This window comes from Natrix helvetica, assembly GCF_964273705.1.
Source record: "Natrix helvetica genome assembly, chromosome: 2".
NCBI lineage: Eukaryota > Metazoa > Chordata > Lepidosauria > Squamata > Natricidae > Natrix > Natrix helvetica.
In genome coordinates, this window is record NC_138552.1 from 110160473 (window position 1) to 110183813 (window position 23341).

At 37.1% G+C, this 23341-nt stretch overlaps 1 protein-coding gene across 2 annotated transcripts in view; it reads left to right on the forward strand.

Annotated features, from left to right (window-relative positions):
* The window catches only part of CD4 (CD4 molecule), a 38103-nt gene extending 15484 nt beyond the window's left edge, over window positions 1-22619 (forward strand). Inside the window, exons 2-10 of one of the 2 annotated variants that reach the window (XM_081940816.1) lie at window positions 8776-8868; window positions 10598-10768; window positions 10867-11001; window positions 11155-11406; window positions 12094-12381; window positions 20322-20579; window positions 20665-20801; window positions 20921-20988; window positions 21554-22619. In XM_081940816.1, coding sequence (XP_081796942.1) covers window positions 8826-8868; window positions 10598-10768; window positions 10867-11001; window positions 11155-11406; window positions 12094-12381; window positions 20322-20579; window positions 20665-20801; window positions 20921-20988; window positions 21554-21584 — 1383 coding nt within the window. In that variant the 5' untranslated portion in view covers window positions 8776-8825 and the 3' untranslated portion in view covers window positions 21585-22619. The remainder of the gene's footprint in view (window positions 1-8775; window positions 8869-10597; window positions 10769-10866; window positions 11002-11154; window positions 11407-12093; window positions 12382-20321; window positions 20580-20664; window positions 20802-20920; window positions 20989-21553) is intronic. The other variant, XM_081940817.1, reaches the window with a different exon arrangement.
* Window positions 22620-23341: the final 722 nt, after the last annotated feature.

Here is a 23341-nt window from a genome sequence, read left to right on the forward strand (position 1 = left end):
ACCAGCATAGCGGACAAAAGGCTATGCTGACCCATCATTTCAGTTGTGCTAGCTTAGCATGTTTCAGATAGAATTTATTTTGTTCGTGTGGAGCAACAGGGTCAGCTTAGCAGAAAATTAAACCTTTTTTATTTAGATATCAAAACATATTTCAGTTCTACATTTAAGAATTCTAGATGATGTTTATCACGTATGGAAATACATAATACATCAAAAATAAGTTTCATTATTACTGCAAATTTCTCACTATATTTTCCTACTTATTCATTAAATTGCACCTAATCTTCATAAAATCTGAACAGGCGCAGCTTCCTTCGCACACAGTTTTTTTGCCCATACAGTGAGTTTTCTTAAGACTCCTATTTCCTGTGTTTTAAAAAGTATTTATTCAGTCATTAATGTCGCATTACTTTGCATCTCACAGCATTCATAAAATGTAATTGTTTTATGAGAAGATAAACAATGACGATGAATTAAGTTTGGAAGGAAGAGAAAGAAAAAAACAATAGTGTGCAAATTATGCCTCAAACATTTTCACGTAAGACATTTTGCCACACAAGACTCAACTCTGTAGCCATTATTAGTTTATGCTAACGTTAAGAGATAATTAAAAAGTGAATTTAAGTTTAAGTCTAGAAAATTGCACAAAGCCTCCATTTGCCATGAAAAGTTTGGTGCATCTAAAGTTGCTCTTGAAAACCATAAAGCAACTTTTTTCCAAAAGTGGGGAGACACTTTCATAGTTTGCAGATTACAGTTCATTCAGTAGCATGACCGGCCCTGTGCACAGTTTAGTTATTGAGGCATGTTATAATTCAATACTAGATGATTAGATATGCAGCTAATTGAACACAGAATAACATTCACCACCTCGTATGTACAGTATTTTCTTTGGGAAGACATCCAACTGATCTGACCATACAATGGCCTTTTATGAAACAACCATACATTGATCTTATGAAATCAATTATATTCATATACTACTATCATAGTGTAGTTTTCAAGTTTCGTTAAAATGAGGAATATCCTTCAAAATAAATATAAACATTTGTAATTATATGCCCATAAGCCAGCCACATTTAATTCTGAAGAGCAGGGGTGTCAAACTCGCAGCCTGCGGGCTGGATGCATCATGCGCCACCCCCACCCCCATTTTAGTGAAGGGGGTAAATTGTGATACATCATGTGATCACAACGTGACATCACAAGTTTGACACCCCTGCTGTAGATGTTTATAAAATCAAACCAAAATGCAGAGATAAAGTATTAGCTTTAAATTCAACAAATATTTATGCAGAACAATAATTTTTTATTGTACTAAATCTACCTGTATAAAGCACCATCCACAAGAAAAATTGCATTCCAATTTCTTTTTAAATGCTATGACTATCATTGTATATTTCTTGTTTCCCAACCACATTACAAAGTTATAAGCATAGAGTAGTATAAGAGATGGACTGGCACAGTAGGAAAACAAATATCCTAGGATCAAAAAATATCTTTTTGTTCGACAGTGCAGTTGTTGTCAATGAGTTGCTAGTGGTCCATCACAGCAAAAGGGTAGAAGAAAGAACTCAGATTCCAAACTTTTGGTCTTAGGGCCTAGAAATGTAGACATTAAAAAACAAAGCTGATCTTCGTAGTTAGTCTATAACTGCAATTAAAGCATAAGCCAAGTTGCTGATTTTTCTTGAGAACTATTCAAAACGAGTTCTTAGAGAAAGAATTATTGTGCTTGACTCCCTAGGAGACTCTGCTGGAGAACACAAGGCATGGGGATAGGGTTTACATTAAAAAAGAACATAAAAGAAAGGGTTAGCTATATGCCTGCATTATTATTTGGCTCATAAAAGTGAGCCCCCTATAATTGGCTTTAGGTAAAACTGAAAGTATTAGATGGTTTTTTGAGAGCACATCCGATCTCATTTGTACTGGTTCTAAATTTGTTCTGATTATTTAATCATTTGAGATTAGTGTAGTAGGAATGGCAGAGAGAATGCAGGCTCATCTTGTCATAAACAGCAATGTGGAAAAGGAGAAACCTACAGAAAAGGACCTAGGCCTTGTTAGCCGAGTGTCCTTGATCATGTTTATTATGTATGTATCATTTATTTACAATAAAACCTCAGGCACCAAAAAGAGGAAGAGCAGGGGTAAGGCAGCCCTAAGGCCAAGGAGGAGGGGAGAGTAAAGGAGGAACAAGAAATGCAGAGAGGCGCCCCATAACAAGGCAATTTTATTCAACCCTTCTAAACAAACAATGATTTTCTAGGAACTCTACATTATATTTTCCACCTCACCAAATACAAAGGCAATTACATCCTTGGGACTTTATAGGTCTTGCTTCAATATAAACGTTGTTCCCATTGTACAATAAAAATTGCTGCTATAATTTAAGACTATTATTCTGTGTCCAACATTCTGGGATGACATAGAACAGGAAATGACTTATTCAATGGAAATTATCTTTAAGTATTTGAACAGTGCTCTTATTACCCCCTCCCCACTTTTCTTATTTTTCCAAGGCTGGCTATATCCAATTTTCTCAATTTCACCTCTGCTTCTATGTCTCTGATTGTTGCTATAAACTTGTTCCAGTTTCATCGAAACTTACTCAAATAAGGCTCAAAATGGTAACATTTCTCAGTTTCAGCTACAATGCTGAACAATCATGTAATTATCATTAGTTTCTTCACTTAGATTCCTAAGCGATATTAATGGTTCTTTTTTAAAAAATTGTAATCTTTAATTCCTTCTGGTTTCCTCTAGTATCCAACCTTGAAAGTTCCATCTTATCATGGTTCCGCGCCCCCCCCCCCCCAACCAACAGCATTTCTCCACAGGAAGATTTCTTATACTTAATTTCAATATCTTCTGAAAGGTCTTAATATGCAAAACAAGAAAAGTTAACAATTTCCAGAAGCGATTAAGAAAGGTAGTATATGAATTCAGTGTCCTTTTGAAGGTGCTGACTGCGGGTTGGGCAAGATTGTGATCCCTTGTTTCCGAGACTTCTAAACCTGGTGGTCTCCTTGCGAGGACCTGCTGTCTGGAAGTTTTGCGAGTGATCCTGAGACATCTGCTTGTCTGGGGAGGAGTTCTGAGAAGCTGGCGCATTTGCTGGCTCCTTGTTCTGTTGCACTCATTAGTTCCTTTTTAGTGGCGCCGTCTTCAGTTTGCCTCTGCATTCCTGGAAATCCTCTTCTCTTCTGGTTTCAGTTCCCAGCACCCATCCTTTCTTCTCAAGGGCATATTCGTACTTTTCTCTCTTATCTCAACATCAGCAAAGGATATGTAAATGGAAACTTACCACTTACTCTTTTGTTACAACATATAATTTAAAAAAAAATAATCTATGTTTTCTAATCATCAAATCCAAAAGTCATAAGTTCACTTCACACAAAAAGTCTCTAAGGAACAAAGTCTCTATTTCTGATATTACAGAATTTGAAAGATATATTTAACAAATAAAGTTTGCATTTTTAAAAAATCTCACTGTTATCTTGATACTGAGCAGTTCAGCACATTTCATCTTTTTTACTTTCGAGATGGCTATATATTACTATTTATCTACTGCAGGGGTGTCCAAACTTGGGAACTTTAAGACTTGTGGACTTCAACTCCCAGAATTCCCCAGCCAGCTGGCTGGGGAATTCTGGGAGTTGAAGTCCACAAGTCTTAAAGTTCCCAAGTTTGGACACCCCTGATCTACTGCATTGTTGCTTCCTATATTTAGCTATTCAGGACATTTGCTAGCAGTACATCTCTCCATATTATAACCAGAGCTTTTATTGTAAAATATATTTTATTTATTATAAAATAGCAATAGCACTTAGACATATAGCTTCACAGCCTTTACAGCCATCTCTAAACAGGTAACAGAGTCAGCATTTTGCCCCTAACGATATGGGCCCTCATTTTACCAACGTTGGAAGGATGGAAGACTGTGTTAACCTTGAGTCGGTCTGGATTGAATTCCTGTTAAGGGCAGAATTAGCCTGCAGTACTGCATTCTAACCAGGGGTGGGTTGCTGCCAATTTTACTATTGGTTCGCAACCCACGGACACGTGTGTGCTGTTCAATGTAAGTTGTTCTGCGCGCATATAAATTGTTCTGCGTGCTGCGCGGCGGCCCAGCAGAGGAGAGGAAACTGGTCCGGGGGGATGTCAGGCTTGGATTGGTACCAGTTCTGCAGCCCAGGCCTGACTTCCACTACTGGAAGCAACCCACCTCTGATTCTAACCAATACTGATTCTAACCAATAACCCGGCTCTTAATCCCTACTGCAGTAACTCCTTTCAAAAGGAACCAAAGAGGCCTGTAGGTTTAATTTCTATCGTCTCCAGGTAAAAGAAAGAGGTTACATGCAATGTGAAAGTGCTCTGCTGGAGATCTGATAAGGCTGCTGACATTTAGGCTACATGGCACCAGGCTTGATGGATATATAATCAGAAGTTACCTCGCTAGTAGTTTTACTTCTAGAGTTACTCCATCACCATTCTTTTTTGCTACAGTTGTTAAGTGAATCACCACAGCTGTTAAGTTATAGTAACATGGTTGTTAAGTGAATATGGCTTCCCCATTGACTTTGCTTTTCAGAAGATCCCAAAAGGTGATCACATGACCCCAGGACAGTGCAACTGTTATAAATATGAGACAATTGCCAAGTGTCTGAATTTCAAATACGTGATCATGGCGATGCGAAATGTAAATTGAGGACTACCTGTATAGAATTCAGCTCACCCCATCATAAGACAACTCAATGAGCTTCCATTGTTGGAGATAGTAGAAAACCTTCATCTCCTTGCTCCTTGCTCCTTGCTCCTTGCTCCTTGATAAAGCTAACTGCTCCTTGATAAAGCTAACTCCTTGCTCCTTGCTCCTTGATAAAGCTAACTGTGGACTCAAGCTTTTTTTTTAATAAATATTTTTTTATTTTCAAAACAAACACAACACATAATTTTTTTTTGCATACTGTAGAAAGTGTATCAGTTGGTTACAAAAAGCTTTCGTGCATCCCTTCCACAGTCATCAAACATAATTCATATTAACTCAAATATTTTAACTCAAAAATTTATGCATATTACCATCATCATACCTCCATTTACATTTGACTATAATACAATAATACAATAGTAGAGTACTTATAAAATAAGAAAACAACAACAGCAATGATGAAAGGCTTTAAATAACTTTGACAATGGCTGGCTTATGCTATGAAGATGCAATAGTAGGAATATGTTCATAGGCTGACATGAAAAAGGACAGGGTCCTCCTATCTGATACAATATTTTGCCCTACCTCTGATTAGGCGTCAGTGATATTTTTGACTGATATACACTCTTATCTACTTTTGAAAATTCCATATATTCTAGAAATGGTAAGATGCATAGCAATATTTCTTTATTTTGATTTGATTTAGAAGCTATCAAACTCCCAAGTGTTCTGAATGGCTTATCCTTTGAAAGCAAGAAAGTATGAAATAAATCATTATCCCTACGATCTATAGGGATCATAAGGATACCCTATAGGGATTGTAAATTGAAGGGTTATTTTATATTGATACCAACAGACATTGTTTAGACCAGGGGTGTCCAAACTTGGGAATTTTAAGACTTGTGGACTTCAACTTCCAGAATTCCCCAGCCAGCATGGCTGGCTGGGGAATTCTGGGAGTTGAAGTCCACAAGTCTTAAAGTTCCCAAGTTTGGACACCCCTGGTTTAGACGTTTACTCTTTTTTAGTTAATTAGTCTTTCCGCCCATTTCTTTATCACTCATTGTACATTGATGACTTTTATTACTTTACAACCATCGTTCTCTTTCTCTCTCCCCCTCCTCTTTTTCTCATTTTATGTATTTCACTGTTAAACATTTTGATTGGCTGACCATCTGTAATCAACTCATTTTGACTCCCACCTATCCCATAGTCAGATTTTTCTCCATGACAATCTATCCGTAATTTGACCTTTCGTGTCCTTAAAGAGTGCGCCCATTGCAATTATAACTGAGTCCATCTCTCTTGCCATTGGTGAGCCATTGGTTTGTTTTCTTAGCTGTCCATATTACCTTGAAGAGTCTTCTCCAACAGCAAAGTTCAAAGGCACCTTTATTCTTCCTATCCTGCTTATTTAAAGTCCAACATTCACTTCTATAGAGTGCCATAGGAAACACCATGGCTTGCCCAATTCTGTTCTTTGCAGGCATAAATACATTGTGGCATTTGAATATCTTTTCCAGGGCCTTCATGGCTTCTGTAACCTGGTGTTTATGTGCAATGTATATCTTGACTGCTTGCTCCACTACTGTTGATGGTTGACCCCTAAAGGGCAGAAGATATCCACCACTTGTATATTTTCATTATCAATTCTAAGATTAATAATTCTACACATAGTCATATTTTTGTCTTCATTATATTTAATTTTAGTCCCATTATTTCACTCTGCTCTTTGACTTTTAGTTCTAGGGTTTGCAAATCCTTTGCATTTTCAGCTATTGATAATATCATCAGCACAGCAGAAAGGTGTGGATGTTTCTTCCTCTGATTTTGAAACATGCTCATCTTCTTCCAATCCAGCTTCTTGTAAAATATATTCAGCATATAGTTTGAATTGAAAGCAGGGTGCTTTTAATAGCTCTGTGACACTCCTTTCCCAATCTGGTGTTGGTCTGTTTTTTCATGAGGACAATTAGATGTTTTTGGTGTTCAATTTTTCTGAGCATATTCTAGAACTAGGCATGATTGACACAATCAGAGGCCTTTCTATAATCAATGAAACACACAGTGACTTATTTTGTATACTCTCTGGCTTTCTCAATTATCCAGCATGCATTAGCATTAATGTGTTCCTTGGCCTTTTCTAAAGCCAGATGCCAGATGAACATCTGGCATCTCTTTTTCCATGCAGGGCTCTAATCTGTGTTGGATGATGCTAAGCATTATTTTGCTAGCATGTGAAATTAAGCATATTGTATAATAGTTTGCACACTCTGTTAAATCTCCTCTTTTCTTTTCTTTTTTCTTTGTATTAGAGTGTAAACTGACCTCCTCCATCCGTTGTCCATTATGTCATTCTCCAGATTTGCTGGCGTAGCTTGGAGAATTTGGTGGGAGCCACATGTTTTAAGGGTGGTTCATGAATATGTATGACATATAATTTAAGTGAATGAAATATACATTAAACTAGCCTGCTTGCATATGCCCTGTTATGATAGAATAAGAATAGAATAGAATAAGAATAGAATAGAATAAGAATAGAATAAATAGAATAGAATAAGAATAGAATAGAATAAGAATAAGAAATAGAATAGAATAACAGAGTTAGAAGGGACATTAGAGGTCTTCTAGTCCAATCCCCTGCTTAGGCAGGAAATACTACATCACTTCAGACAAATGGTTATCCAATCTCTTCTTAGAAACTTCCAGTGTTGGAGCATTCACAACTTCTGGAGGCAAGTTGTTCCACTGATTAATTGTTCTAACTGTCAGGAAATTTCTCCTTAGTTCTAAGTTGCTTCTCTCCTTGATTACTTTCCACCCATTGCTTCTTGTCCTGGCCTCAGGTGCTTTGGAGAATAGGTTGACCTCCTCTTCTTTGTGGCAACTCTTGAGATATCTATCTATCTATCCATTAAGAAAATGCATGGTGTCTGGGTCATACATAGGACACTCCCAGTTCTCTGGCAAATCTTTCAGATAAGGAAGAGAGTTAAACATATTCCGTATCTCTGGGCTACCATCTAGTGGTCACCTGTATTTTTGCAGCTCTATTATAGTATGCTTATTGTCTCTCCCTCAGTCATCCACAAGCAGAAAGGAGGCCTATCTTGGCATCCTGGCGGTCAATGGGTGCTTTGGGATGCAAAGACAGTAAGTTCAAGCCAGTGTGAAATATCAAAGAAGAATGTATTGAATTAATAAAAAAGAAAGTTAGCAGTTATTACAATCATGGCCCCTCCCATATGCCAGGAACCTCAAGAATGGCAGCAGGTGACCATATAATGCAGTTATGCAGGGCACTTTTGCTGCTTTTTGCCACTTCGCTTAAGAAACAAGGAGTATAAACAATAACTGGGGACAGCTTAGTAGCACCTAAGAAGGATGCATAACTAGGGCAGAATCACACCTCATTATTGCTGCTATTGATATTGTAGCTACTAATTTCTCGCTCCATTTCAGAGGTGGGTTGCTCCTGGTTCAGCCCAGATTTGGCAAACCAGTCATGGCGGCGGTGGGAGGCTCCACTCACCCGCTCGACACTTCTGCACATGCGCAGAAGCATGCACAGAAGCATGCGCAGAAGCATGCGCAAACCCGTAATTTAAAAAATAGAAACCCACCACTGCTCCATTCCTCTAACATCCCCTTTAATACTTCCAATGTTATAATGTTTTGTATCATTTTATAAGTTCCAGTTAACCGACACCAAAAGCAGGGCTATATTTTTTCCTTTTTCCTTAGGATCTTTAGTCCCTTCCGATATCCAGTTTCTAAAATCATAAAGTCGTTTATTTTTGTTATGAACCAAGGCAGACAAAATAACCCTAACTGACCTCTTAATTCACTTCTAAATTTCATAGATCAAAATCTTCTTTAATTTTTGCTGTTTATTTCAAATTCTTTAAGTTTTTAAGCTTGTAATTAATTTTTCTTTTGTTCAGTGTTGAAGATAAACTTCTCCTAGTTGCTTTTGCCCTACCTATTGAATGCTACAAGATATTTTTAGAATAAACCATGCTGACCTTTCTGGATGATTTTTATTTTTTTTCTGCCAGGACCTTATTGCAGCTGTCAGTTGTCCAGGTGAAAAGGTCCATTGGTGAATATGGTTTTAAACAGCATTCTTGTTGCCTTTGTTCTTTACATGGGTGAGTTTATTACAAGATATATTTGTGGCACAATGGAACTGTCATTTGATCTCTTATTTTCCTGTCTTCAGTCTAACAATTTTCATTTCTTTTCATAACTTTTGCTGGCAGGGGGGAAGCCCCAATGGATGATTCTTAGCAGTTCATCAGCATACATACTGAGTAGTACTCATGATGGCCAGTATGAATTAGCTGTATAGAAGTTCTAAAGCGAAGGTGGGAGACATGTAGCCATAAGATAGTGACATATACATCCTTTAATGTAAAGGACTGTCCTTTATGTTTACTTAATTTAATTATTTATTGGTTATCTTCTTCAATTTTCCTTTATAAAGTTATAAACACTATTTTATCCTTACAAATCTCTTTCAGGTTTGCTTCTTTTCCAAGTTTATCCCCCTCCCCCCCCCCCGTTTAATTATCGTGAGACCAACATACAACCCTCAACAGAAGCATAACTAAAACAATTACTTCGGAGGCAGAAAGAGAAAGAAAGAAAAAAGTGACCACAGAGAGGAATGTGAATCTACCCATTACTGGTTTTGGCCAATGTGGGTTTAACTTTCTCCCTGAAATTTTTGTCTAAAAAGAAACCTAATATCAGCTGGTATTCCCCAGATATTCTGGAACAGAAATAAACTCATATTCAAAAGTAGCACAATGTAGAATACAGAAACATAAAACAGTTGTAAAAACCCAAAGAGTTTTTGACCAAACGCAATGGACTCTAGCCATCAGTTAAAACTCACTTGTTGGTGTCCCCTTAAATTGAACTTCCAATTTTCTTGGGATTGCATGGGAATCTCTGTGGATATTTTTAGTCCACTAATCGCTGCCTACTATGGGTGGCGGTGCTCATTTCATGGCCATTGAGCTAGCATTGTCCAAAGACGTTTCCACAATCATGTGGCCAGCATGACATCACAGACCGTTGTTATCTTCCTAACAAAGTGGTACCTATTTATCCACTCACATTTGCATGCTTTCTAACTGCTAGGTTGGCAGGAGCTGGGACGAGGATAGGAGCTCACCCCACCACACAATGCTTAGGTCTCAAACCTGGGCTGACGGCTTTCCAGCTGACAAGCCCAATGTCTTAATCACTAAGCCAGGTCTTAGAGCAGCCACTGACTGATATGGTGTGTGGGCTCATGTCCACTCTGAACCACCTCTGTAACTTTGCATCCAAAATGCAGCACATCCCTAATTTTTAATCTTTTTCTATGGCCTTGGTGTGAAAAAACCCACTGAGAAGTAGGGCTACTCTTTTTTGCTGCACTGATATCTATGCTCACAATGATGAACAGAATGTTTACCAGCAGGTTTGATATATCACCACTAAATCCAATTACTCTCCTTTGATTTAAAAATCTAGATATAGCCTATCTTTCATGATAGCTTATAAAAATAACAATGTGCACATTTCTCTTCTTTGTCCAGGTGGCTGATCAATTTATTCTTCATTTCTCCTTGACTTTGCTTCAAAACAAATGCCTTGTACAGTGACATTTTTTTTTTGCTAATTATAGACTTTCCGAAAACTCAAGAGTAAATCAGCAGACACGTTAAAATGTAATGAGTTACATAAAATAAAAGGCCAATATAGTGACTGAGTACAGTGACTCAGATTATACACTTCAGGCTCAGAAACATCCATAATTCAGTGTTGATTAAATCTCATTTGTTTCTCGTTGATTTTCTTTATTCTTCCATTATCTTGACTTTCTAGCTCTTCTGGGGGAAACTTTCTCCACAAGGGCTGAAAAGATAAATGTTGCTGCTGGCAATCCTGTCTTCCTTCACTGTCGAAGTAAAACTGACAAGAGCACTCCATACAGTATGATCTGGAAACATAATGGAAAACGTCTGCTACATAAAATTAAAGATAAAGTATTTAAAGGTAAAAACTGGTCCAACCCTTCCACATATAACCAATAAAAAGAGATACGAGCCTTTGTGTTTGTGGTTTAATTTCATCCAGTTCTTTTTTCTTCAAAGTTGAAAGGTCTGAAACATACATATTGAAGGATGAGGAGACTTTTTCTCTACAGCTGCCAAAAGCAGAACCAGGACAATATGTCTGTGAGGTGGATGGAAAGCAGGTGGCTACTTATGATATCGAAGTGTGGACAGGTGAATGATGGAACAGAGATCATGAAATCTGCCTCTTTGTCTCTGTCTTTCTCTTCTTCTCCCTGCTATTGAATGAGTAATTAAACAAATAAATTATCCTTGGGAAGAGACATGGGAAGGAAAATTGACCGGTAGGCCTTCTTTCTTTCACAGTTACCGGATCTAAAAGTGGATACCTCCTGCAAGGTGATACTTTAAAGCTGCGTCTGTCTCCTGTCAAAGATGCCAGGATCGAATGGTTTGAACCCCAAAAGACCAAAGTAACAGGGAAAGAGCCACGATGGAAACTGCAAAAGGATAGCTTACAGATATTAAACCTTACAGTTCAGGATAATGGGATATGGAAATGTCAAATCTCTCATCTTTATTATAATATCAACGTCACCTACAATGTCAAGGTATTAGGTAAGAGAAGTCACTAAATTTGGTTCAAAGAGCCTGAAACCTGGGTACTCTCAAAGTCTTTCCTCATAAAAAGTTCAGCATCAAGCATCATTTGCTCTGCTAACTGCTTCCAATATCACTGCATTGTGCCAAGATAAAGTTACTTCATCACTGACTTTTTCTGGAATTTACATCCTATGTTAACTCACATTTACATTACAGATAGGATAGAATGCTATTGTTCTCTGTTCACTACCACCCATTGTCTATAGTTATTTTATCAGATATATTTTTTGTCAAGATGTTGCAGTAAAAACTTCAGAACCTCTTTTTCCAGTATGCCCAAGCAAAATTATTGTTACGCTTCTCAGTGACCCTTGTGGTATCCCAAAAACAATGAGGGAGCTTGAACTGGGAATGTGTTGATTTTTTTAAAAACAATTTCCCTGTTCTTTATTTTGATGTCTTTTCCATCAATGAGTGTCACATTCACAAAACAAGAAAATCCCTTTCAGCAGTAACCTGAATCAGCCACAGAGTAGGGATTAGCTCGGAGGGAAGCAAATGTTTTCTGCCATCTCAAGATTAGCACTTTAAGTCACTACTGTAGAGGGGAAAGGGCCATAGTCTTTTTCTACAATGGAAAAGCAGCAATGCACACAATTCTGATCATATGTTATTTTCTATTTTGGTTGGACATAAAATCAGGTTTTTCCAATCCATTGGATGAGTTCCATTTTGCCACTATCAACAGCAGCATCCTCCTTTCCTGTCCTTTGAATATTGACCTGCAAGAAAAAAGAGACCACGAGATTCCAAAAGTCCAGTCTTGGAAATGGCTTAAGAATAATATTCTCATGACGGAGCATTACATAAACAACAGTCGCTCTTTTTCTTTATCCAATGTCCATTCTGGAGATGCTGGAGAGTACCAATGCCATCTTGGATTTAAACATGGAAGTTTGAGTAAAACCATCAAACTAATAGTTGTGAAAGGTAGGAATAAGTCTTGATATATTTTTTTATATAAGAATTTTTTTATTTTTAAATAAACACAGACAAACAAAACACAAAAAACACCACAAAACCATCTTCCATTACAAATTGTAGAAAGTGTGTCAATTGGTTACAAAAAACTTTCGTGCATCCCTTCCACAGTCATCACCTACAATTGATATCAAGTTATATATTTTAAATCAAATATATTTATATTTATTACTACCATCATACCTCAACCTTCATTTGACTATAATTGTTTTACGTCCTTTTATATAAAATATTCCAAAATTTAAAGAAAAACCACAAAATGGCATTCCGTTAACTGTTTTCATTATCATCCGGTAACATTACATCTTTGTGACATGGTCTAAATAAAAAATTGATTATATTTAATAACAAAGTTTCTAAACCTCCTTTCTTAACCACTGTTTACAATTTATATCCAATCTCCTTTTATCAAACCAGTACATATATATACATTATTTTTAACTAAATTTGACATATTTTTTATTATAAGCTTTCATACATAACAGAATTTCTAAACTTCCTTTCGTAGTCACCATTTGCAATTTATATCAAATTTCCTCTTATCAAACCAATACATATGTATAGATTGTTATCATTATCAATTATTTATCTAACTATATCCATTATCACTTCATTTTTTTTACATAATGTTCTAAATTTAACTAAATTTGACTAACTTTTTATTATAAGTTTTCATATATCAACCTGTGTCTTTCCAGTAATAGTGCAATCTTATGTCTTTTGCCATTTGTGGGATTAGTCTTCTGGTTGTTTCCTTAATAAGATTTGTATGGACTTCTCTTCACAACTTGTTGCTTGTTGCATATCTTATATAATCTCGAAATCTTCCATCTGCTTCTTTAATCAGCTTATCTTTGGTTATCAATAGTGCTTCTGACAAAATTTCTCTCCTTAGATCCATCAATTCTTCTCTTTTTTCTTCTTCTATACCTTGAAATCTGGGGTAGCGCTTCTGTCCATCTATCTCCCCTTTCCATATTCCACTTTTTCCATTTCCAACCACGCTCAGTTCACTGTTGGTATCAACAATTATCTTGTCTCTTTGTTCATTTTTCCCTTCAGTTTTTAGGATTCTAACTTCCACTTTTTCCATTTGATGAACATCTTCAATTTTTCCATCAAATTTTACTGTATTACAATCTATGTTTTCCAATCTCTTCTCAATTTTACTTCTAGTAATTTTTGAATTTCAAACATAATGTTTTGCAATGTTAAGGTTTCTTTTTGATGTTGTGCCATTTTTCCAACTGGTAAACACTGCCACTCTAGCCTTCAAAACTTTTTATTAGCTTTGACGCAAGTTGATTTATAATCTTTCAAAACAAGGCTGTTTTCACTTCTCTCCAGCTGCCAATGAAGCTCCCAAAGAGCACCTGTATAAACAACCCATGCTCTTCTCCTTATCACTCTCTATAAACAAACTGAAAAACCTTGAAGTATGAATTCAAAATGATCAAAGCGAAAAAAGAAAGGGCAATGTTTCCAGGACTCAAGCCTCCAGCCTCCAAGTGGCAGTGTTACTTCCTTTCCCTCTGATATTACAACCCTCTTTGTATTCTTTTTATATCTTCTTTATATTCCAGGCTTAAAAGAAACAAAAATTTTAAGTGAAGCAAAATAGGAAAAAAAAACCCATCCAAACCAGTATTATAAAAATAAAGAAAGAGATTTTAATCCATAGGTAAAAAAAGAAATAGAAGAAAAAAAGCTAATCCATTCACTTTAAAAAATAGGAAATATTTGCAAAAATTCCATCCATAAATTTTTTTAAAAAAAGATAACACACTATCCAATGTAGCTTAATTTCGCCGTTTATTTTCTTCTGTTTTCAAATTTAATTTAGCTTTAATTTTTGGGGGGCAGTCTCTTTTGTAACAATAAGACTTCCTCACCAGATGGACACACTTTCTCTTTCCGCTTTCCTCCCGTTCCGGAACTGTCCCAAGTTCAGCAGCTTTTGGCTGCGTTTATGTCGCCGGCAAGAAGAGATTCTCTTGGATCAATCAGGGACTTTGCGATGTCCCTGAGATCAGCAAGACATACTCTTCCCTGTCACTGTCTCTTCGGGACTGTTTAGGTCCAAAAGGACCGCCCAGTGGCAAAAGTATCTACTGCAATCTCGGAGCTCTGAGATCGCACGTCGTGTCGTTGCGACATCAGCTTCTGTCCTCAAGTCTTGAACTGTTTGATGGTAACATGCAATTTCAGCTGACTATATTAATTGTAGATGCTATTGCCTTTGAATATCAACACAGCCGTTTTTTTAACATTGTCAAAACTCAACCTTCTTGAAATTAATTGTTCCCATTAGGGAACAATTGGTGTGGAATGAAGTAGGTCACATTAGACAGGGGTTTCAGAAGAGTTGGCTTAGTCAAGTTGCCTGACTAAAAGGATATAGGCATGGATGTGTTCTGGATGTGAGTTCTATCAGTCAGACTATTTTAGAAGCACTGTGACCCAAAATAGCCAGTCTGACAGATTGCAGTATAGGTACTGTTCTGTCCCGTGATTCCAATGAATATGCAGACACAGGCTTGGCTGTCTGCCATGACTAATTACATAGAAATAGCCACCCCTTGGCTAGGAGCCTAGAAAGCTATCTTCAAGAACCAAGATTAAACTTACAGAATGCTTTCTCAACGGCTAGTAAAATGGACTGTTGTTTCCTGCAAAGATTCCCCTCCCGTTGCTCCACCTAAAAACTCTTTGGGAGGGGCCACACCCTAGCCAGCTGACCTTATTTCCTTCTATGATGTCATCTCCACAGCTGTTCCTTTCTCTTCTCAGCTGTACATACACGCACATCAGGGACAACCTCCCTCTGTTTCTCCTCACTGCTCCCTGACTCAGATGCCATCTGATGGCCAACAGGCCTCTCTAGTTCCTGCTCTGACTCCAAACACCCTCCAGAGTCTTCCTCATCCTCCAGAGCAGTCCCATAATGTTCATCGCTGTCAGAGTCCACCAAGAGCTCAGCCGACTGCTGCTGGGCCACAACAGGTACAGAGGAAGGATGTGAGGTGAAGTTGGAGAGAGCTCTCCTGATGCTCCTGCTTGGTGCACCCTATGACCCAGCTGTCAAGCTATTTCTAAATACAGGTCTATCAAAAGAGACCTTTCAAAAAAGTACTGGTAGTAGATCTGTTGAGAAGTAGTGTGGTTGACAGATATGCAGGAGGAGATTGGAAGGAAGCAGGAGTACAGACCAATCAGCCTAACATCAGTACATGGAAAGATACTGGAAAAATTATAATTAAAAAACAGATCTGTGAACATCTAGAAACAAATAAAGTTATAACTAGTAGCCAGCACAGGTTGGTTAAAAACAGATTATGCCAAACCAATCTTATTTCATTCTTTGACATATTGACTAAATTAGTATATCAGTGAAATGCTGAGGACATAGTATATTTAGACTTCAACAAGGCATTTGACAAAGTAGACTAAACCTACTTCTTGGTAAGGTAGAAAAAAGTGGGAACGACAGCATCACCATCAGATGGATTTGTAACTGGCTGACAAACCATACTCAACTAATAGTCCTTAATGGTACTACGTCTACATGGAGGGAAGTAAGCAGTGGCGTACCACAAGGTTCTGTCTTAGGCCCAGTACTCTTCAATATCTTCATAAATGACTTAGATGACGGTATAGAAGGCGAACTCATCAAATTTGCAGATGACAGTAAACTTGCAGGAATAGCCAACACCTCAGAAGACAAGCTCAGGATCCCAAAAGATCTTGGCAGACTTGAACAATGGGCTCTATCCAACAAAATGAAATTCAATATGGAGAAAAGCAAGGTTTTACACCTGTGCAGCAAAAACCAAAGGTACAAGTACAGATTAGGCGAAACCTGGCTCAAAAACAGAAACTGTGAGAGGGACCTTGGAGTCTTAGTGGACGATCACTTAAACATGAGGTAGCAGTGTGAGGAAGCAGCCAAAAAAGCTAATGCAATCCTTGGTTGTATAAACAGAGGCATAGAGTCAAAACCACGTGAAGTAATAGTACCAGTAAGGCCACACCTGGAATACTGCATCCCAGTTTTGGTCACAACATTACCATAAAGATGTTGAGACTTTGAAAAAAGTGCAAAAAAAAAGCAACTAAGATGATTAAAGGCCTGGCGACCAAAACATATGAAGAACGATTTCAGGATTTGTGTTTGGCTAGTCTAGAGAAAAGAAGGAGACCATGATAGCAGCATTCCAGTATTTAAGAGGCTGCCACAAAGAGGAGGGGGTCAATTTATTTTCCAAAGCACCAAAGAGAAGGACAAGAAACAATGGATGGAAGCTAATCAAGGAGAGAAGCAACCTGGAATTAAGGAGAAACTTCCTAAGAGTGAGGACAATTATCCAGTGGAACAGCTTGCCTTCAGTCATTGTGGGTGCTTCATCACTGGAGGTTTTTTAGAAGAACCTGGACAGTCACTTGACTGAAATGGGATAGGGTCTCCTGCTTGAGCAGGGGGCTGGAATAGAAGACTTCCAAGGTCCCTTCCAATTCTATTCTGATAGATTGAAGAACTAGCCAGCTCTAGCCTAATGTCACAAAGGGTTGCAATGCTGGTAGCAGTTGGTTAAAATAGACTGAATGGTACTCTCACCACAAAGATACTACCAGTTGTAAACAAAGCAGTGGAAAATCTCTCATAAACCCAGGGACTGACAGAACCAACAACTCACACCTGGTAAAACCAGGCTCTTTCCAGGTTTAAATTAACCTTTTGTGCAGACAGGTCTAGCATTTGCTCCAGAAAGCATAGATCCTGTTTTTAAACACAGGTGTAGGAAATGCTAAATTGGTGCACATAAGGAGCTATAAATGGAACATTTTCTTTTCTTTTTTCCCCCCAAAAAACTTTTTTATTTATTTTTAATTTTCAAAACAAACATAAGAATCCCCCTTCTTTACATCCTGTAGAAAGTGTATCAGTTGGTTACAAAAGGTTTTTGTGCATCTCTTCTACCGTCATCAAGTATAATTCATATTAACTCTAGTATCTTAACTCAAATGTTTATACATATTACCATCATCATACCTCCACTTTTATTTGACTATAATTGTTTAAACGTCCTTTATCATAAAATATAGCAGAATTTAATACATAACCACATACTGGCATTTCATTTACTTATTTATAAAATCCCCCATTAACATTAAATCCTTATATCCTATTGTAGCTAAACATCCATAATATTTAATAACAAAGTTTTCTAATCCTCCTTTCCAAATCACTGTTTACAATTTACATCCAATTTCCTTATATTATACATACATACATACATACATACATACATACATACATACATACATATATATATATATAAATTATTATTATTAATTGTTATTATTATTATTATTATTATTATTATTATTATTATTATTATTATTATTATTATTATTATTATTATTACTATTATCCTTTCTTTATTTGGCTATATCCTGTATCATAATCTTTTCCCCCTAATAATCAAAACTTAACTGTGTCTAGTTTAGTTCTTTTTTTATTGTTATTATTATTATTGACCTTTATATATGACCCAAAAGGATTTCTAGCCTTCCCTTCACAGGTATCATTCAATATTCATATCCAATTATTGCTTATCATAACACTACACATTGTATACAGTATTATCATTATCAATTTTTTATTTAACAATACCTGTTATCACTAAATTTCACTAGGTTTAGCTAGTAATTTTAAATTATACTCTTCCATCTATCAACCTGTATCTTTCCAGTAACAAAACAATCTTATGTCCTCTGATTAAGAAGAAGCTTAGAAGATTGATACCACAAATGGAACATTTTCTTTTCTTATTCATTCACACTTTCAGGCTAAAGAATTATAGACCTTAATTAGTCTGAAGCTCATGTTAGATGCCTCAAGACCCCTCTCTCCTGAGGCTAAGTAACTCTGCATAACAATGGCTATATTCACTACTGATCACTAGGAATCACTTTGGTGTTATGGATAATTTATAAATTTGATGAATGAATGAATGGTTTTATTCTTTTTGAAACTTATCAGACATAGGTAAAGCACATAGGATATATGTTCTCAATACCCAGTTTGAACTTGGACCTACAAGGCCTGCATCAGACAAGTGTCTCATTTATTCTGACTTCTGCCACTGTGGCCATGGAGGACAGTTCCCGTGACCAGAGGACAGAAAGCATGCATGTCTAAACTGGCCAGCAGGAGTTGAGCAGTTTTCAATCCAAGGAGTTGGTGGTGGTTTAGGGGAGGATGAAGACACAGGGATGTAAGGATGGTCTCTATAGCAGAAAAACTCCATTGAAGAACTTTAAGACAAGGCACCTCACTACAGCTGTCCCAAACAGCTTAGGGTTTTTAGAGATAAACAGCGGGGAAATACAATGCTTTTGATACAATTATATCCCATTCCCCCATCCCAAAGGAGACCTTTTAGTTTAATGAAGGAAATGTGGCATACTCAGTGGTGGGATTCAGCCAGTTCGCACCACTTCGGGGAACAGGTTGTTAACTTTCTGAGCAGCTTGGTGAACTGGTTGTTGGAAGAAATCATTAGGCCAGAGAACCGGTTGTTAAAATATTTGAATCCTACCACTCATAGTTTAATGAAGATATTATTGTTGATGGGAAAACATTTTCTTTTCCATTTGCATAATTTTGTAAAACAAAGTTTTCTTTTATGTGGTACATTTACTGTGAGAGCTTTCAGGGAGCTTATTTTGACATGTGATGCTTTATGATACAAGAGATTTCCCTATATTGAACTGACAGATGCTTTTCTTAGTAACGTGGAAGGTGGTTATCTACTTTAGTAAGTCATGCAACATAGTGAGCTATTATACCATTTAGTAAATTCAGACCAACTTTGAAGTTTGAAAAGTAAGGTGTTAGTGTGAAAGAATCTATTTCCCATTCTGTCTTATAGATCCTTGATTTATTAACATAATTGACTCAGAAATTATGGTCATAAGTCATTGCAGTCAAATGTTGAGGCGTCATGTGACTGGACCCAATTTTTTTGACATTTTTGCAGTGTTTGTTAAGTGAATGCCACGATGACTAAGTAAATGCTGCAGCTGTGAAACGAATCAATTTTCCTCAGTGGGCATTTTTTGCAGGAACCAATCACAAATCTTGGTCACATGATGCTTCGTACAGCTGTAAATGTGAGCTGGTTGCCAAGCACCCAAAATGCAATTGTGTAATCATGTGTGGCCATTGTAACTTTGAAAATAGTTGTAAGTAGCTTGGGGGGAGGTCTGTCTTAACTTCAAATAGTCACTAAGTGACCAGTTGTAAGTGGAGAACTACCTGCATCTGTAATGTTTTGTAGATTGTAATTAACCCAACTCTGCTATCTCTGGCATGAAGGCTAAGGACACATTTTGATGGGATCTTGGTTGCTGTGCTTGCAGTCTGATCTGAAATAAAGATCATTCCTCAACTTTATTAAATAAGAGGGCTCCAACTTTGGATGGGGGCAATGAGATTAGAAGAAGAGTTGATTTGATGGTTCAATCAATATAGTTTGCACAGGATTATGGCTGCAACACCTGAAGGATTTACTAATTACTCTGAGCTACTTATTTTTAGGGAAACTGACTTCTGAAAGTTGACTATGTAATTGAACAACTACATATTTTGGTGCCAATCTATGGGGAAACTTGAATCATCTTTGCATACTGCTGATTTAAGTTAGGTTTGAATCCTTTGATATCTGTCCTCTGTCCTCTTTCCATTGAGAAGGGACTCTTTCCAGCACCATGAATGAATAGCCTGGCACTTTAGATCATATGATAAAATATTCTTCACGGGAAGGAGCATTCTCCCCTAGATCTCGTAAGATCTCCCTAATATATTTTTCTTGCTTTCCCTGCAGTCTCTGCTATCCCTCCCGTGCTCAGATCCAAAGAAGACAAAGTGACCTTGTGTGGTCATATCACTCCTTCTGCCCCTCTACTGACTGAATTGTGCTGGGTTTATGTAAATGATTCTACGAGTGAACCCAGATGTGGCTCTCCCACTTCAGAGCATAGATTCTGTCACGTAACTACAACTGAAGGACTCTGGAGGTGTGATTTCAAAGTGAACAACGATGTGAAAATCAGTATTGACTATATTCTGGGTAGGTTCCAAGGTAAATAACACTACCATCTTGTTCTTGGCTCTGATTCTGTGCACATTCTGTTCTCCTCAACTTCCAATCTTTTTTTCCCCCACAGAAAACCTCTCAAATGAGACTCCTTTAGAGAATAGTTTCTCGCTGATCAAAATAGCCTCAGGAATTGGCGCAATGCTTCTGCTGTTAATTCTTGTTGGTATCTGTGTACCTACTTGTAAACGTATTAAGCAGAAACAGGTGAGTTTCTCCCTATCCATAAACCGAAAGGGAGGTTGGGTTCTACTACAACAACCACAAATGGAAGCAGATCTGAAAGAACATGAAAAGAGAAGGGTCTTTCTTTTATTTTTTGACAGCAACAAGCCAAGAGGATGGCACAAATTAAGCAACATTTGCTTGCCAAGAGGACATGCCAATGTCAGAGGTAAGAGTCCAGTTGCCCAGCCAAGAGGAACATATCATGGATATTCCTTTGAAAGCCCTTGGTTAAGCTGTCCTGAGATGAATCAGTCCATCTGGACCTTGAATCCAGCAGATCCAAGACATCACAGTTATTATTTTTTACTAGAAAGAAATACCGTATCTAATAGCTTCCTTTCCTCTTGCAGTAACAAACCAGAATCAAATGCCTTAAAATAATAGCCCTATTGTGCCTTTAGCTTTCAGCTCTGCCAATTAAAATTTGTCATCTGCTTGTTATTCAACTAAAATTGCACTTGAATTGGCTACCAGTTAAATCAAATAAAGCTTGCAGACCTACAGAAATTCAGAAATAAATCATGTCTAAATTAGACAGCCATGCAATTTCATCAAAGGTCTCATGAGCTATCATTCTTCAACAACTCATTTTTATGCTTTTTTAAAACAGCAAGTATCCCACTGTGCAGTTTATATTGCAAAACCAACTACATTTATCTACAGGGAATCTTAAACACTCCCATGCTTTCCACTGAGCCTAAATTTTGGATAACTCTTTTTCAATCTTACAGGGACCTACCTAATGATTACTACCATACCTGAAGGAGAAAAAGCAGATGTTGAAAAATCACTGGCCTGACCATTTACAATTATTGACAATGCACAGTTACACGTTATTCACATACTGCTGGGTTGCCTTAACTTTCTATCTGATATTAATAGTGCTGTAATCATTTGGGCAAGTCTGCATTTTGAAGTTGTGGAGCTTGCAGAAAATATTGACCAAAAAGGGTTCACCTTAGTGATTGCTTCTAAGTTGTCTAATAGCCGACTGCTCTTTGAACCAATCTGCAGTTCTGTCCACTGCAACTGCAAATAGACAAAGATGTGTTGTTTGTTTTTAAAATTCCTGACCCAGAAATAAAATATTTATATCTTTCCCTCCATCCAGCTCCACTGGTTAATTCATGTACATGTCTACAGATGTTTGTTTGCATTTATTGTGTAGTTTGCAATATCTTCTGAGAGAATATTCTATCATTTAAAAAAGCAATATTTTAAAATGTATATTAACAGCCATGATATAATTATGATGCTAATAGCTTAATGCATTTCAAAGGACACATTCCTTTTTACTGTTTGGGAAATGCTGGTGATGGGTGGGGAGAAAGAGGGGCTTCTGCATTCTGAAAGTTGCTTCTAAGTAGAGAATTTCACTGAAGAGACAAAAGTTATTGGAAAACTATTTCCAATCTATCTTGTCTCTTTCCACTGTTTTGTTTTATTCCTTAGGGCAAAGGTCTCCAAACTTGGCAACTTTAAGACTTGTGAAGCTTTAAGACTTAGCATCACTGGCTAAGGAATTCTGGGAGTTGAAGTCCACAAGTCTTAAAGTTGTCAAGTTTGGAGACTCTTGCCTTAGAGGGGAGAATAACCCCTTTTTATCTCTTGATATGCATCACCACCACAGCTCTAAGACAGAAGTACTGAATGTAAACATAGGGAAAAATTCCTGTTGTTTGGCTGTTTATTTTAAAGATCTCCAATGCTTATGCACAAAAACAAGAAGTAAAAGTGTCTGTATCCATTCCACTGATGCTTGTGAATAATGACATTTGAAATCTCAAGGTCTGAAGAGAGCCATGTACATATCTTAATGTTAATAAACATTCCTCAAAGACCTTAGTGTTCCCGTTTTTCTTTAACGTTTGGCTGCACGAGATGCCATTTCTGAGGCCCTCTGCTATTTCAGAGCAGCTAAATCAGGTAGCTGAACTATGATTGCAGGGTTTCGGCTTGAGATTAGATGAACCCCAGGAACATTGCCAGTCATATCTAATTATAATCCAAATGCTGTCGCATTGAGGCAAAAATACAAATATACTACTTAAACACTTCAGAAGCTAAACTTTCAGTTCTAAAACAAGCATCCACGTTGTAAAAGCAGGAGATGTTAGAATTTTGGTCACTAATAATACTATAGTTGAAAACTCCTAAAACTCCTACTATTATGGCTTAATTCAATTATTCCTAATAACACATCATTCCTGCACTTCTGAATCTTTTTTTAATCCATCCTTTCTTGTCCATATCCCAGTTTTGCTGGGATATTCTGGAAGCTGAAGTCCCACATATCTTAAAGTAGCCAAGGTTTAGAAACATTACTATACAGAGATCAAAATAAGCACCTACCACTCAGTTAGTACAAAAATACAGTTATGTTTATTTATTAAATATTATGAAATATCACAAGCAGGGAGAGCAACAGGCAAGAGATTAAAAAAAGGTAGAGGACTTTGTATCAACAGTCTACATGATTGATATATTTCAAAACAGACAGAACTTTCCAAAATCACTAG